General features: G+C 36.4%; 1 protein-coding gene across 1 annotated transcript; it reads right to left on the minus strand.

Moving 5' to 3' along the window:
* Positions 1-7,049: 7,049 nt before the first annotated feature.
* wu:fb74b10 (uncharacterized) lies at positions 7,050-11,394 on the minus strand. The gene is made up of 3 exons (XM_058763677.1): positions 11,075-11,394; positions 8,874-9,043; positions 7,050-7,678 (listed from the first exon to the last, which is right to left on the minus strand). Exons 1-3 carry the CDS (start codon positions 11,229-11,231, stop codon positions 7,187-7,189), a joined length of 819 nt encoding a protein of 272 aa, XP_058619660.1. The 5' UTR covers positions 11,232-11,394; the 3' UTR covers positions 7,050-7,186.
* Between the last annotated feature and the right edge of the window lie 6,273 nt (positions 11,395-17,667).

Consider the following 17,667-nt stretch of genomic DNA (forward strand, 5'->3'; position numbering starts at 1 on the left):
TATATATAATATAGTAACATGCAAAAACATGGTATTACCATTATACATGTGGGGGAAAAAAAACTTTGATAGTTGTAGACCCCAGAAAGCCTTGCTTTTTAAGTCTAGTTGAGTGTTTTCTTCTGAAAACAGAACACGACAATCCCTTTCATTGCACACTAGTAACTATAGTTTCCATCAGAATACTGTAGTTTTACTACAGTAAAATCACATTCAGATTATATAAGCAGCTTTCAGTGTTTTCATTCATTCTTAGTTTTGTCGACTGCTACCATAATAGCACAGTTTTACTATGGTAATTTAAAGCAGCCATAGTGAAGCAGGCTGATGAAGATGTCGACATGAGTGGCTCTCACAGCTGAGGTTGGGCTTCCCGAGGCTTGCTCTGGATTAGCTTTCATTGACGGCTCCGTCAGAGGAGGGGGGTGTTGGTGTGGCTCCCAGGAGGCTCTGTAACGCCTGCGGGCCTGGATCTGCTGCAGGGGGATGTTTAATGGGTCTTAATGACCCACCGGCTGCTGAGTCACTCGCGCAAATGTCCTTTTATAACCTTCTCCATTTCACTCACAAGACTGGGTGAGAATTAGACAAAACACAAAACAACAGAATGCCTTACATGCCTATTATCTGTGGATATACCCAGAGTCCAGAACATAAATATTCACATCATAAAACTGTGCTTGTTGTCTCAATAAATGATCCTTCACCACAATGTTTTTAATTCAAATAAATATAAGCTGAAGTTATATTTATAAAGCTAAAATAAATAGATAGCTGAGGTTATATTTATAAATAAAAAATTAATTAAATGAACTAAACAAATAGCACACCTACAGCTGAAATTATATTTATAAAATAAATAAATAATTGTTTCGAAAAGTGCATCTACTGCTTGTTTATAAAAAAATAATCAAAATAAAAAAAGCACACATACAACTGATATTTTTAAGTAAAAACAGTAAATTAATAGCACATCTAAAGCTGAAATTAAAATGTAAAAATAAATAAATAAAAATAGCACTACTATAGGCTAAATAAAAATAAAACAATTAAATGAACCACAAAAAAAAAAAAAAAATAGCACACCTACAGCTGAAATTATATTTATAAATAAATACAAAATAATTAAATAGCATATATAAATCTGAAATTATATATTTTTTTAAATAAATAAATAAATATAGCACACTTACAAGTGAAATTATATTTTTAAAAATTAAATGAATAAAAAAAAAAACATCAATAGCACACCTAACTGAAATTATATTTAAAAATAAAATAAATAAGATATTACATCATAGATACATATAAAAATACATTTTTTTTAAATCTTCCAATGCCTTAGCCTACATTAAGATAACTGCCAATCATAACAGCTTGTTTACATCCAGTGATTGTCATAATGGCTTGTTTTAAAAATACTACAAAGGAAACTACAACTGTTAATGTAAATTGTGCTTATTCAATTTCAGAAGAGTCTAATTACTATATTAATATATTTCATTAATTATAATATATTAATGCTGTCAAACGATTAATCGCGACTAATCGCATACAAAATAAAGTTTTTGTTTACATAATATATGTGTGTTCTGTGTATATTTATTATGTATAAATACACAAACATACGGTATGTATTTTGAAAATATTTATGTCTATATTTATATTCACACAATTTATATTATAAATAAATATATTTAATATAGAAACATACCATATTTTTCTGAAATGCATACATGCATGTGTGTGTATTTATATATTCATAAATATAAACACAGCGCACATACATATATTATGTAAACAAAAACTGTTATTTTGGATGCGATTAATCACGATTAATCGTTTGACAGCACTAATTATTATTATTTCTCATTTATTATTTGCAATTGCAAAAGAACAGCAGAAATAAACAATAAAGAGACAGCAAACCGAAGATAAAGACCTTGGATGAGAGGCAGATGAAAGAGAAAAATATTCCAATCAGAGAGGTATAAAAGCAGAGTAAATGACGGACATAATGAAAGAGCGTGTTGAGAGCGCTATAACGCTCCGTAATGAGCAGATGTGAGAGAAAACAGAATGAACAATCAGGAGAAAACAGGAAGTGGCATCTTTCCCTGCGACGGTAATGATGAACGGCGCTCGCGGCACTGAAAGAGTGTGAATGTAGGTCAAAGCACCCCGCCTTCCCATCATCCCCCATCATCACGAGAGAGAGAGCACTTCCTCTCAGAAGGTCCACTTCCTGTCTCTGACCTACAGCTGGACGCACAAATCACTGTGATGTTAAACTCGACTCCCAAACTATCACTAAAACAAGACTGTTATTATGTTCTTCCAGAACTCAGGGCTGCGTCTCACCGGGGCTAGTTGTCACAAGTGTTGTTTTAGTATTATTTAAATAGTATTATATTTATGAACATTTTGCATTAGCTTTTATTTTTAATATTTTCAATTTTCATTTTTATTTTGGCAAATTTGCAAATGGCGTATTTTGTTTTCTTCATTTTTTAGGATTATTTTTATTTCAATTGTGTAATTTGATATATTTAATTAATTTTAGTAATTTTAGTACTTAAACAAAAATGAGAAAATATTCCCTTGGCAACTAAAAAAATGTAAAGTTGAAGTAAAAAAAAAAAAAGTGCACTTAAACATTATAAATGTTAACTGAAATTGAAGTTTTAGTCATTTTGCTGTTGATATATATATATATATATATATATATATATATATATATATATATAAAGTTTTAGCTTTAAGAATTTTAGTACTTCAGCTTAAATTTATTTAATTGTTAGTTGTAGAGGCAACATCTCTAATTTATCAGTTATTTTGCCTAATGTTATTAAAATTATATTCACAATTTACTACATTACTAAAACAAAACTGTAATAGTTTTAATTTGAATCGTTTTACTTAACGATAACATTGGTTTGTCGCACAAAAAAATGTGTATTTATAAATGCTGTATCTCAGTAAACATCAAATTTATGTTACCTTTTCTATTTTCCAGCGTGACAACATGCCCCACACATATGGACTTTGAAATATAATTGAAATATAAAGTATGACCGAAATGGTCAACTGTCCACACAAACGTTATCCAAAATTAAACTAAATACATAAACTACTTAAAAAGTTAAATGTAAAAATGCAAAAATAAATAGATTCATAATTGATTTATAGATTTGTAGGTCTAATCATGTTGTAGGATAGTAACAGTTATTTAAAAAAAAGAAAAAGTCTTTTGGTGGGTCGTATAGCCAATGTAAACACGTGAAGCCGCTCTGTTCTGTGATAATACAGCAGGAAAGCGGCTGCGGATACAAAGACTCTTCTGAACAAATCAAAGCTCTGCTGAGACCAGAGCAGAGAAAGAGAAAGAGTGTTTTTATTATCAGAAGGAGAATGTGAGGAGGTCTGTTTCCTTTCCTCTGGTTCAAACAGGGCCGAGTAATAACAACAGAGAGAACAAGTCAAGGTTTAGTGTTATCATGACCGAGTTCCTGTCTTCTGATTATGAAAGAGACAGACCGGTGAACTGCATTTCATCTTTTAGTAGACGTAAAATAAAAAACTAAACGTTGACTTGCTATCACGTAAGTTACTTTCTCAGCTAATATTAATCCCAAATTTTTCCCAGACATGAAGATATCCAAATGATGTGTCATCAGTAACCCTTTGAAATGATCAATAATTATTTTTTGATAAATGTGTGAAAAATTGTGTTTTATGTTCGGTCACAAGAGTACTGAAATCACATATTTCTGCAGTCGTAAAAATTGTTATATATCTTAGCTCTGCTATTTTAAACTGTTTGATCACATTCTAGGGTTACTGTTATGCATAAAAAACCTTATGCAACATTGATAGGAACACTGAGATAAAAGACAAAACAATTCAACCATCACCGCATTTCAAAATTGTTACTTGTTTCTAAAATATAACATCATATTTTTAAATCAATGGTACGAGTATTACAACATCATTATTGTAAAATTTTTCTAACATTTGAATTTTTAATTTAGTGCAATATTTTGTCATTGCAACATTTTATTGTCATTTTCATCTAGCAACTGCAATTGGATTATATTGTAAAGTAAAGTTCACCGTTATCTCAGCGGTCACTATTGTGCGTTTACTCACTCTATGACCACACTCAACAAAACTGAATACATGCAAATGCATATATTAATACTAGACACCCTAAAGATAATGTGTACCAAAAATCTTTGTCATATCTTTATGTTAACATACTTTACTAGCCTTTCGTTTTGGAGCTTTGATGCGTCCATCATCATCTCAAGGTGCAAACAGGAAATAAACTGCTCTGGTCATGTGACAATTTGTACTAATCATGTGAAACTGCACATATTTAATTTTTTTTCCTATATTTGCAGGAAGTGCACTAAAACATCAGTCGGTACGGTGTGTAGAGCTTTATAAATGAAAAACTTTTTTACAGTCACAACAGGTTATACAATGCAATAATCGATGCCCACAGAATCCTGTACAACTTGCATCTTTCATGGTTTGACATATTGCAATCACAGAAGAAAGTGAGATGTATCCATATGAAAAACACTATTTGTAGTAGGCCTAATATTTTAGAGCAGGGATTTGCAAATATTTTGGTCAGCCACAATTATTTAAATAAATATAAAATATTTAAAAAAAATTTCCAGCCAGATATAAAAGTATTTACTTGGAGTACCCCTGATACAACTTATACATTTCAGTTTAACAAATATATAAAGGCAATATGCATATGTAACCCCTTTATTTTTATTTTTTCTATTCATTAAAATTATGAAAACATTTAAATACAAATACAATAGAATATATACAGGTGCATCTCAATAAATTAGAATGTTGTGGAAAAGTTCATTTATTTCAGTAATTCAACTTAAATTGTGAAACTCGTGTATTAAATAAATTCAGTGCACACAGACTGAAGTAGTTTAAGTCTTTGGTTCTTTTAATTGTGATGATTTTGGCTCACATTTAACAAAAACCCACCAATTCACTCTCAACAAATTAGAATATGGTGACATGCCAATCAACTAATCAACTCAAAACACCTGCAAAGGTTTCCTGAGCCTTCAAAATGGTCTCAGTTTGGTTCACTAGGCTACACAATCATGGGGAAGACTGCTGATCTGACAGTTGTCCAGAAGACGATCATTGACACCCTTCACAAGGAGGGTAAGCCACAAACATTCATTACCAAAGAAGCTGGCTGTTCAGAGAGTGCTGTATCCAAGCATGTTAACAGAAAGTTGAGTGGAAGGTAAAAGTGTGGAAGAAAGAGATGCACAACCAACTGAGAGAACCGCAGCCTTATGAGGATTGTCAAGCAAAATCCATTCAAGAATTTGGGTGAACTTCACCAGGAATGGACTGAGGCTGGGGTTAAGGCATCAAGAGCCACCACACACAGACGTGTCGAGGAATTTGGCTACAGTTGTCGTATTCCTCTTGTTAAGCCACTCCTGAACCACAGACAACGTCAGAGGCGTCTTACCTGGGCTAAGGAGAAGAAGAACTGGACTGTTGCCCAGTGGTCCAAAGTCCTCTTTTCAGATGAGAGCAAGTTTTGTATTTCATTTGGAAACCAAGGTCCTAGAGTCTGGAGGAAGGGTGGAGAAGCTCATAGCCCGAGTTGCTTGAAGTCCAGTGTTAAGTTTCCACAGTCTGTGATGATTTGCGGTGCAATGTCATCTGCTGGTGTTGGTCCATTGTGTTTTTTGAAAACCAAAGTCACTGCACCCGTTTACCAAGAAACTTTGGAGCACTTCATGCTTCCTTCTGCTGACCAGCTTTTTGAAGATGCTGATTTCTTTTTCCAGCAGGATTTGGCACCTGCCCACACGCCAAAAGCACCAAAAGTTGGTTAAATGACCATGGTGTTGGTGTGCTTGACTGGCCAGCAAACTCACCAGACCTGAACCCCAGAGAGAATCTATGAGGTATTGTCAAGAGGAAAATGAGAAACAAGAGACCAAAAAATGCAGATGAGCTGAAGGCCACTGTCAAAGAAACCTGGGCTTCCATACCACCTCAGCAGTGCCACAAACTGATCACCTCCATGCCACGCCGAAGTGAGGCAGTAATTAAAGCAAAAGGAGCCCCTACCAAGTATTGAGTACATATACAGCAAATAAACATACTTTCCAGAAGGCCAACAATTCACTAAAAATGTATTTTTTTATTATTATTATTGGTCTTATGAAGTATTCTAATTTGTTGAGATAGTGAATGGGTGGGTTTTTGTTAAATGTGAGCCAAAATCATCACAATTAAAAGAACCGAAGACTTAAACTACTTCAGTCTGTGTGCACTGAATTTATTTAATACACGAGTTTCACAATTTGAGTTGAATTATTGAAATAAAGGAACTTTTCCACGACATTCTAATTTATTGAGATGCACCTGTGTACTTAATAAGTTATTTTTACATGTATACAATGTTTAAATGTATATAAAGCAAAATAAAAGATTTAAAATAAAGTTTTATATATAGATATACACACACACTTAATTTTTCATCATGCATTTATTTTTACTTTTTCCATCAACTCAAACTCATTAAATGTTTTTACACGTTTACTTTTATTTACATAAAATTGTACTATATATAAAAAAGAACTCAAAATATGTATCATTCTACGGTTTTATTTTGCTTTTAAAATTAATTTTGCATTATGTTTGCATTTATTTTGATTATTTAAAATAAAAAAATATATACTTATATGAATAGAAACTATAAAATAAAATTCATATATAAAAGGTCAATCAAAAAAACATTTCTAAGGTTTTATTTTGCTTTCAAAGTGTTATTATTAGTGTTATTTATTTTAGTGCATTTCAGCATCTTTAATGAGCACAATTCACCTGTACACTTGCATGATGCTGCCACCTGCTGGACACATGCAGTATTTCGACTCTAAACGGGATCTGATGGCACTTCATGTCAAACCAGTAAAACAGTCAGGGCTGGTTTTGATCATACATCATCTAACAGCTACAGAAATAATACACAGACATGAAGTTGAAATAGTTTTATTATCTTACACATAGATTATGTCAAAGCTTCCACTAAGAAAAATAGTTCAGTACAACGTAGAAAACAATCAGAGTATTAACAAGATAAACACCATCTGCATCAAAACCACATTTCAACTTATATATTAGTGTTAATCCAAGTAACGTCCTCCTCTGTTTTGAGCTCTCTCTGTTCGTGTCTCTTGGACTGTCGGGAACGTCTCTCTGAATCCTGCGCTTCGTAGAGGAGAGCCATGATCTGCCGGCGGACGCGCATCTGGACGCTGGGGTCTCTCAGCAGACGGTACTCCATGGCCACCTGGCTGGAGAAGACGGCGGCGGCGTCCGGAGCCGGGTTCTCCAGGACTTTAGCGGACATCTGCTTCAACACCTCCAGCTTCTGCAGCTCGATGTCGCATTCGGAGGAGCGTGTGCGTTTGCCGGATGTGCTGCGGGGCGACAGCGAGTACGAGGCGGTCTCCTCGGGGATGCCGGTGTCCGGAGTGCCGGGCATCGGGGAGAGACACACGCTGATGGAGTCAAAACTGTCCACTTCTTTATCCGTCTCCTGCGACATTTCATCCGACTCGTCCAGAGTCTCCTCCGCTTTATCCGAGGACGGCAAACCCAGCTACAACAAAAACAAGGGTGTTTATTCATTTATTCACTTTTTAACATCAAGGCTATTTTCATGGCAATCTCTGAAAAAAATTATACAAGGTATACAATTAACAAAAGGTTAGAAAATACATTTCTGATGTACACTAGACAAAAATTCTAAAATACATTTTTAAATAAATCAGTTAGACACACCTCTGAATAAAAGCATTAAAACCAGGGTGCTAATGACTCACGCAGCGGCATAGATGTAGACAGAATCCAGTCATTTTACTGTATAAAACTTTGACTTTCGCCCTATGAAATGTTTTTTGTAAAAAAGAAAAAAGTAACTGTAAAAGAATGCAATTGATTACACGTGCATTTTGGTTGCTACAGAATTAAATTAAACTGAATTCAGAACAATTAAAACTGATTCACCAGTTAAAATGATTTGTTTAAGCTTAATCTTTTAAATATTATCCAATTAAAATGCATCTATGCCTCATTTGTTTGCCATTGGTTTTGATAATAAATGTGCATTAAATAATAAAAACGGAAAAATAAAGTTAGAATTTCTTAAACAGCATTTCATTATTATTATTATTTATTTTTTTTGTAAAAAAAATTTTTTTATCTGTAAAAGAATTAAATTGATTACACATGCATTTTGATTACTACAAAATAAAATTATTAAACAATTCAGAAGAATTAAAACTGAAAACAGAATTTGGTTAAATTCAAATTCAAAGGGGGATTCCCTAAAAAAAAAAATAATAATAATAATTTGTTAATCTTAATAAATTGTTGGTGGTAACAATTTACAATTTGTTAACTACATTAGATTCCAACATTATTAATACATTTAAATCAAAAGTTGTATCGATTAATGTTATTTAAGGGAGCTGAGCTAACATGGACTAACAATAAACAGTTGTATTTATCAACTAACATTAACAAATATTAATAAATACAATGTATTGTTCATTGTTAATTAATGTTAGTTAATGCATTAAATATAGTTAACAAATGGAACCTTATTTTAAAGTGTTACACCTTGTTGTTAAATTGTACACGTTTCATGATTAAGTAGACATGCTTTTTGGTTACTAAAATTTAATTTAAACCATTAAAAAGAGAATCCAGAAAAATGTAACTGTTAAAAAAAAAAAAAAAAAAAAATCATTTCATAGGGCTCCATGCATGTTTTGCTGTGTTTGCAGACGTACAGTGGTCTCGTGTCGCCGATGAACGATGTGTGGCTTCAGGAAATCGAGGGCCCTCAGGAGCCACCGCTGCCTCATCGTGAGGGGCTTCTTCTCGCTCCCGTTTGCTTTTGGTTTCCTCAGTCTGGCATATTGAGTCCTCAGAGACGCCACCCTGGTCGCCACCGCTTCCGCTGAGGAAAATCAATGCATTTAAAAACGGCAGCAGCCATAGTTTGTCTTTAACCTCAATTTAATTTGTGCCGAGTCCAACAACAGTGTGCCTACTGTTTAATGCAATCAAGAGCGCTTGCCTTACCATTTCACAACAGTCTGGCATTACAGTGTATGAGCAAACTGAACAGCTAGAACTTCAAAATGCATGTGCATGCAACATTTTCATGCATCATAAAATGCATGCAGGAAACTATATTTTTATAACCTAAACACAATCTTAAGTGTCCTCTGCATTTAGGCACTACAGAAAAATAAATGCCACTAACAAGTTACAATATTCAAAAGACTGAATGGGTTCGATCTCACAGAACTTTCCATCACTCACCTGTAAACACTTAGACTGTACCTTTCCTTATAAACATGATTCTAAACTGATTTCTACTTTACAGCTGTGGAGAAATAAGCTTATATTGAACACACCGCTTTTTATATACTACACCATTTTGCCCCACAATATAGTAAATACAAAAATAAATGTCTTTTGTTTTAATAAATTGGTAAGAAATCTGACTGGTGGATAATATTAGCTAGCTAGTATATGTAGGTAAAGTTAACGCTGACTACTATTTGTAAAAATAATAAAATAAAATAATCAAGCAACAAAGGCTGCAGTATTTGGGTAATCATCATTAAAAAAATAAAAAGGGTTTCTGCAAGTTTTATGAAAGTAAATTTAAGACTTTAAGTAATAATTTGAATTGAATACAATGTCAAGATGGTCTCTCAACGCAAGTCTTGTATTAGCATCACCACAAAGTTTGAAAATAGAATTTCCAATAGATCATAGTTTTAATTCAATTTACAGGGAAAAAAAACCTTAAATGCATTTGCTCCCAACCACTAAAATATAAAGACTCATTACAGTATAATGCAAAAAAAAAGTGGTTTGTCCTCAGTATGTGTCTTGCTTTCCAGTGCAAATGCAATCAAAATACATTTACTTGAAGCAAAATAAGAAGAGAGAAAATTTCATTCCCCATTGACATTTGTTCTTGTTTTATGCATAAACTCACATAATTGCTCAGAAAACAAGAGTTCATGTCAAATTTGCATCTCAAGTAAATCTTGATCTCTGCATTGGGAATTAAAAATACTGAGGAAAGTAGTTTTTTTGGCAGTGTGAATTTAAGACTAGCTGCTCTGGTTTAAGACCTTTTAAGCGCTTAATTTGTGGAAGGGCAAATTAAAAACGTCTTTAAAACATCAAGACCTGCAGAAACCCAATCAAATTTAAATAAATTTAAACCTGTTGGATCGTCAAATAGGGGCGTGTCAAATGATTATTACGTTCAGGAATAGGCAGAAATGCATACAGGTTGTTCTATAAAACTGTACAGTCTAACGAATTAATTCAATTTTGAGCCCATTTCACATTGTAGATTTTCCCATAGTAGTATTTCTTAGCTCCTCCCACAAAACAATCAATCACATCTTGGGTAAAATCTTTGATATATGTGACCCTGGATGACAAAACCACTCATAAGGGTCAATTCTTTGAAATTGAGATTTATGCATCATCTGAAAGCTGAATAAATAAGCTCTCCATTGATGTTTGTTAGGATAGGACAATATTGAGAAAATAGCCTTTAAAGTTGATTCAAACTTAATCAAAAATTAAGTTTTTATATATTTACAGTAGGACATTCACAAAATATCTTCATGGAACATGATCTTTACTTAATATCCTAATGATTTTTGGCATAAAATAAAAATGTATAATTTTGATCCATGCAATGTATTGTTGGCTATTGCTAAAAATATGCACGTGCTACTTATGACCGCTTTTGAGCTTCAGGGTCACATATTGTATTTACTTCTGCCATTAGGTTAAAGACACGTTTAAATTAGCAAGATCTTTATTTAAGTTTGCACATAATTTCGTGCACTACACAAGCACTCGTTTAACAGACCAGTAGCATGCTTTCATGTGGAAGGTTGCGGTAAATAAAGGTTTGCACTAGCGCTCTATTTACTGAAGATAAACTCACTGGGCATCTGCAGCGCATCGGCGACCTCCCGCCATCGTTTGTCCTTCTCCTCTCGGTTGTGGTAATCGGCGGAAGAAATGTCGTACAGACATGCAGACTCCTGCCAGAGCTCGATCAGAGTCTCCTCCGCCTCGGGGGTCCACGATCTTCCAGTCATCGCGAGTCAACAATATTCTAGTCTCACCAGTCAGTTTACAGTCGCTGGCCTCATTTACATAATCGCTGGATGTATGGACGCGTAAACAAGCGCAGCGACGCGACTCTCCGCGAGTTTTATGGATCGGAAGACCGGGAATCTCCTTCTTTTAATGGCGGCTTACAAACACTCGTAAAGCGTGCATACCGCCATCTACTGCCTCGGAGTGTGTAGAGCAGGGTTGCCAGGTTCTCACAACAAAACCCTCCCAATTGCTACTCAAAATCCCAAAACTAGCCCAATGGTTTCGACCCTTAACGAAAATTAACCATGGTTTTACTACAAATAAAAACAAAAAACCCTGCTTAATCATTAAACCATAGTAACCCAAAATTAACCATGGTTTGCTATAACCATAGTTTAACCATGGTATTTGTAGTAAAACTGTGGTTATACACAGGGGCTGACTTAGTGATTTGGGGGCCCTAAGCAAATTTCAGGTACGGGGCCCCAACAAAATAACTATAATGCTCTTTTACGCCTAACCCTTATTTTGCTCGCTAGCTCTCTCTTATTATAACTACAGCTATTATTTATTGTAACTATTACCCCTTCACAACTTAAGTAGCCTAAATAATTAGTCAACCTGATGCTATTCTAAAGCCATATTAAGCTACCTTATTTTTTTCGGATAACAAAAGACATTATATTAAAAAAATGCTTGCACTTTGAATGGTCTTCAATCTTTTTCCAAAAAGGATTAAAATGTCATAAAAATTATCCCATGCAACTCGTTCCATATTCCAAGTGTTCTTAAGGCATATGATAGGGTTTTCCGAGAAACAAATCGAAAATGTAATCTATTAAGCGAAAATCTCCAGTCATTGCATTCGTGCATTTATATGAGTTTTTAGTTTATAGTTCATTTGCATTTATTGTTCGCGCTGGCACGCCTAAAGCACACAAGAGAATCATTTTGAAACATCAAGATTCACAAGCTTGCAGAAATCCGCACCTGACAAAAACTCGCCGTTTTGAGTGGTGAGTGAACATTTGACGCTCTCCATAACATAAATACATACTGGTGCATTTGCCAAATATGTTTCGCGAATATCAGACGGGGCCCCCTGATTCCCGGGGCCCTAAGCGGCCGCTTACCTCACCTATTGGTTAAGTCCGCCCCTTGTTATACAAATTGGTAGTCAATACTGACAATACCAAAAATATATATATATAGATATTAATTTGGAAGCGAGGGTTTACAGATCACAATGCAAGCAGGAGAAATCTCATATTACGGTCATCACGATTGATTGCAGATGAAAAACCCCCGGATCAACACTGTTCATGTACCGCAGGGTAAGATTATATTAATTTACATTTAACCAGTTTAATATGAAGAGACAGTAAAATGTAGACCTATGTGTTTTGACCTACATTGTACAAGACGCGAGAACAGTTCACTATTTATGTTTGTACGTTAGCATGGACTAGTTTTAGTCAAGTCAAGTTCAAGTCAAGTTGAGCTTTATTGTCATTCCGCTACATGCGGGGGCATACAGTGGAACGAAATGTCGTGCCTCACAGGACCACGGTGCTACATAAATACAGGCATACAACAATGGAGTAAGACAATATAAACCTATACACAACTATCCTACTGATAGATTTTGACTATAAATATACTATCTATAAAAAGTACCTATACAAACTAAAAAATACAAACTATACGAATGCTTCAGATAAATACTGTACATGTGCAAGGAGAAACATTGAGTTCAAGCAGCTGGCTGGGGAACAGTGCAGGATGATTTGTAGTGCATGAGCATGTAAACATACATATATTACGGAGTTCTTTTGTGGGATTTGTGTACACACAGCAGTGTGTGTGAAAAGTGACTAGTGCGCATAGAGGAGGAGAGTGTGCTACTACAGGTGGTTTGTACAGGCCCACTCACCTGTGTGTAGCACACTTGAATTGCACGTTACATGTTACAGGAGGTAGGGGTTTGTATGGGGGTTCAGAGAGGGCGGGGTGATTTGAGTTCAGGGCTCTCACAGCCTGGGGAAAAAGCTGTTGAGCAGTCTGGCAGAGCGGGCTCTGATGCTCCGTACCGTCTTCCTGATGGTAGGAGCTGGAAGAGACTGTGGGAGGGTGTGAGTCCTTCACGATACTGTTGGCTTTGCTGGAGCATCGTGTGAGGAAAATATCCAGGATGGAGGAGAGGGGCACCGATGATCCTTGCAGCGGTGTTCACTGTCCGTTGTAGGGTCTTGCGGTCTGCTGCAGTACAGTTCCCGTACCAGACAGTGATGCAGCTGGTCAGCACACTCTCAATGGTGCCCCTGTAGAAAGTGGTGAGGATGGGTGGAGGGAGACTTGCTCTTTTCAGCCGGCGGAGGAAGTGTAGGCGCTGTTGTGCCTTCTTGGAGAGTGACATGGTGTTGGTGGACCAGGTGAGATCCTCTGTGATGTGCACCCCCAGGAATTTAGTGCTGCTGACTCTCTCCACAGTCGAGCTGTCGATGGTCAGTGGGGGGTGATCACCGGAGTTTCTCCTGAAGTCCATCACAACCTCCTTTGTCTTACTCACATTGAGGGACAGGTTGTTAGTGCCACACCATTTCGCCAGCTGTGCCACTTCCTCTCTGTAGTGCGTTTCATCGTTGTTGCTGATGAGACCTACCGCTGTTGTGTCATCAGCGAACTTGATGATGTGGTTGGAGCTGGACTTGGCAGTGCAGTCGTGGGTCAGCAGCGTGAAGAGCAGCGGGCTGAGCACACAGCCTTGTGGGGCACCTGTGTTCAGTGTCGTAGTGCTCAAGGTGTTGTGGCCGACACGGACTGACTGAGGTCTTCCGGTTAGAAAGTCCAGGATCCAATTGCAGAGGGAATTGTTAAGGCCCAGCAGGTTGAGTTTATTTATGAGCTGTTGTGGGATTATTGTGTTGAATGCTGAGCTGAAGTCAATGAACAGCATTCTAACGTAGGAGTCTTTATTTTCTAGGTGGGTAAGAGCCAGGTGGAGGGTGGAGGAAATTGCATCGTCCGTAGAGCGGTTCGGACGGTATGCAAACTGGAGCGGATCGAGTGTGTTGGGGAGGCTGGTTTTGATGTTGTGCATGACTAACCTCTCAAAGCACTTCATTATGATTGGAGTCAGTGCTATGGGACGGTAGTCATTTAGACAGGACACAGGTGATTTCTTTGGTACCGGTATGATTGTTGTGGATTTGAGACATGTGGGGATGACTGCCTGGCTCAGCGAGGTGTTGAAGATATCTGTTAGGACATCTGTCAGCTGTACAGTCTTTCAGTACACGGCCAGGTATGTTGTCGGGACCCGCAGCCTTGCGTGGGTTGATCCTAGATAGGGACTTCCTTACGTCGGCTGGAGACAGACAGAGCGCCTGGTCATTGGGAGGTGTGGGAAGTTTTTGTGCAGGTGTGTCATTCTGCATTTCAAACTGTGAGTAAAAGTGGTTGAGTGCATCTGGGAGGGATGTGTCATCATCACAGGCCTGTGGCGGGGGCTTGTAGTCTGTGATGGTCTGAATAGCTTGCCACAGGCTCCGTGTGTCACTGCTGACAATATGAACCTTGCTGAAGTGCAATATGATATTAACGTTCTGCTTGAGCAGATGAAAATTGTAACTTAATGAGAATATGACAACAAGAAAATGAACGTTTTCATCTTTATTGGGATTGGGGGTGAATGCTTAGGGACATTTTGCTCTGTTTTGTTTTGGTTTAGGAAATAGAATAAAATTAATTCTATTGCCCATCCTCTCAAGATACCTGGAATCAGTGTTACAAGTACCAGAGATGCATCGTTTTTTCCATTTTTGAAGCATAAACCCCATAAAATCGATGCGAGCTTCGGATCTTATGTTTCTCTATGTCGCTGAAACCTAAACATGTCCCTCCCCGTGCAACTGATACTCAACTGCCATTGGCTAGTCTGCGTTCGAGGGGAGGGGCTTACCGATAGGTCAATTCCACAGGAAAACCGTGGACTTGGCAACACTCGTTTAGAGACAAGACTACACAAAAACTAGATGCTGAAATGAAGTGATTTTTCACATGATATTTCTTTTGCTTGTGTACTAAAATATAATAGCCATAAGTAGTTCATATTTTCCACAATTAGCTCATAAACATGAGGTGCATTTTTGTCTCAACTGTACCCATATGGTGTACAGTTGAAACAGTAGCATGGTACAGTTGAGACACCCATTCTTAATGCTCTGAAGCTGGCTAACCATTTATAGCAAATGTAATAAATTACAAAATTACAGTTTTAAATAATTACAGTTTAAAAATAAATTTATTTATTTGCTTTAATTCAGATTCAGTTAAACAAAATAGGAACAAATATTTAACACTAGAAAATATATGGCAAACAGTACAAATGTAAAAATAACAATATACATACCCATATATTCTATAACCCTACCCCTAAACCTACACATCACTCCAAACTAAGTAAATAATAATAATTAAAAAAAAAACGTTAAGTGAACTTGACAATTCACTTAACTTATTTTTTTTAAATTATTATTTACTTAATAATTTTAAGTCAACGGGTTTCCTCAATTTTTTTAAGTTAAGTCAACTTCTCATTTTTTACAGTGCACTTGTGTATTTATTTATTTTTATTTTTTATTGTAGGTTATTTAAACCTCATTGACCGAGATGACCAGTAGATGGCTGCAGTGATCCACACATCCTTGCTTGCTCATAAAGACCAGTGCTTCTAAACGAAATCATTTAAAACCACATTAAAATAATCTAACAATAAAAATACCAAAAACAATATGAAAGATTAATATGCAATTAGATATTTAATTAATAACTTGAGTGCACCGTTTGGAAACCCCTTCCCTAATGGCTATTCCCAACAATACTTAACCTATGCACATATTTATATGTGACAGTAAACACAAATCCATATTCAATCATATGGATTTCTTGCTTTGAATAAAACCAATGATGTTACCACATGAAGCTCAAGTTGTGGGTTACCTGAAAAACATTTTTTCACCATGACTGAAAAATCTAATCCCGTGCAGATCTCTAACATGCTATGCTCCATCTAAAATATTACACAGAATTTTGCTTATTTTTATCAATATTATTATTAGGTTTTTATGAGCTCATATCGACAAGTCCTGATCCGAATAATGATTCACAAACCATTTCAGATCGGCCTGCGTCCCAATGTGCATACTATCCATCCTAAATTCTATGTGATATTAGTCATTTTCAATACTATTTAGGGCAGATAGGGTGGATAGTATGCACATTGGGACACAGGGTGGAACTTTGAAGCACATATCACGAATCTTTCAATTTACTTAATGATTCGCGAACCCTGTCCGAAGTTCCGATCTGATAAAGATTCGCGAACCTGCTCCAAAGTTCCGGTCTAAATCGAATTATTTAAGAACCATCATTTCAGATCGGGATTTCGGAGCGTGTATCACAAATCTTTCAATTCGGAAAATGATTTGTGAACCCGCTCCGAAGTTCCGATCTGAATCAAATGATTCGAGAACCCGCTTCGAAGTTCCAATCCATAATAAATGATTTGCAATACGTGCTCCGAAGTCCTGATCCGAATCAAAAGATTTGCAAACCCGCTCCGAAGTTCCGATCTGAATCAAATGATTTGAGAACCCGCTTCGAAGTTCCAATCCATAATAAATGATTCGCAAACCCGCTCCGAAGTTCCGATCTGAATCAAATGATTCGAGAACCCGCTCCGAAGTTCCGATCTGAATCAAATGATTCGAGAACCCGCTTCGAAGTTCCAATCCATAATAAATGATTTGCAATACGTGCTCCGAAGTCCTGATCCGAATCAAAAGATTCGCAAACCCGCTCAGTTCGATCTGAATCAAATGATTCGAGAACCCGCTCAGTTCGATCTGAATCAAATGATTCGAGAACCCGCTCAAGTTCAATCCATAATAAATGATTTGTCGTGCTCGAAGTCCTGATCCGAATCAAAAGATTCGCAAACCCGCTCAGTTCGATCTGAATCAAATGATTCGAGAACCCGCTCCGAAGTTCCGATCTGAATCAAATGATTCGAGAACCCGCTCCGAAGTTCCGATCTGAATCAAATGATTCGAGAACCCGCTCCGAAGTTCCGATCTGAATCAAATGATTCGAGAACCCGCTCAAGTTCAATCCATAATAAATGATTTGCAATACGTGCTCGAAGTCCTGATCTGAATCAAATGATTCGAGAACCCGCTCCGAAGTTCGATCTGAATCAAATGATTCGAGAACCGCTTCAGTTCAATCCATAATAAATGATTTGCAATACGTGCTCGAAGTCCTGATCCGAATCAAAAGATTCGCAAACCCGCTCGGTTCGATCTGAATCAAATGATTCGAGAACCCGCTCCGAAGTTCCGATCTGAATCAAATGATTCGAGAACCCGCTTC

This window comes from Onychostoma macrolepis, chromosome 23 (genome assembly GCF_012432095.1).
Source record: "Onychostoma macrolepis isolate SWU-2019 chromosome 23, ASM1243209v1, whole genome shotgun sequence".
NCBI lineage: Eukaryota > Metazoa > Chordata > Actinopteri > Cypriniformes > Cyprinidae > Onychostoma > Onychostoma macrolepis.

Bases quoted from the DNA above. Each gene is read 5' to 3' on its own strand.
- wu:fb74b10 (XM_058763677.1), bottom strand. From the start codon at position 11,231: ATGACTGGAAGATCGTGGACCCCCGAGGCGGAGGAGACTCTGATCGAG. The intron at 9,044-11,074 runs GTGAGTTTATCT...GATTTTCCTCAG, and splicing joins CGATGCGCTGCAGATGCCCA to CGGAAGCGGTGGCGACCAGG. The intron at 7,679-8,873 runs GTACGTCTGCAA...TTTTTGTTGTAG, and splicing joins ATCGGCGACACGAGACCACT to CTGGGTTTGCCGTCCTCGGA.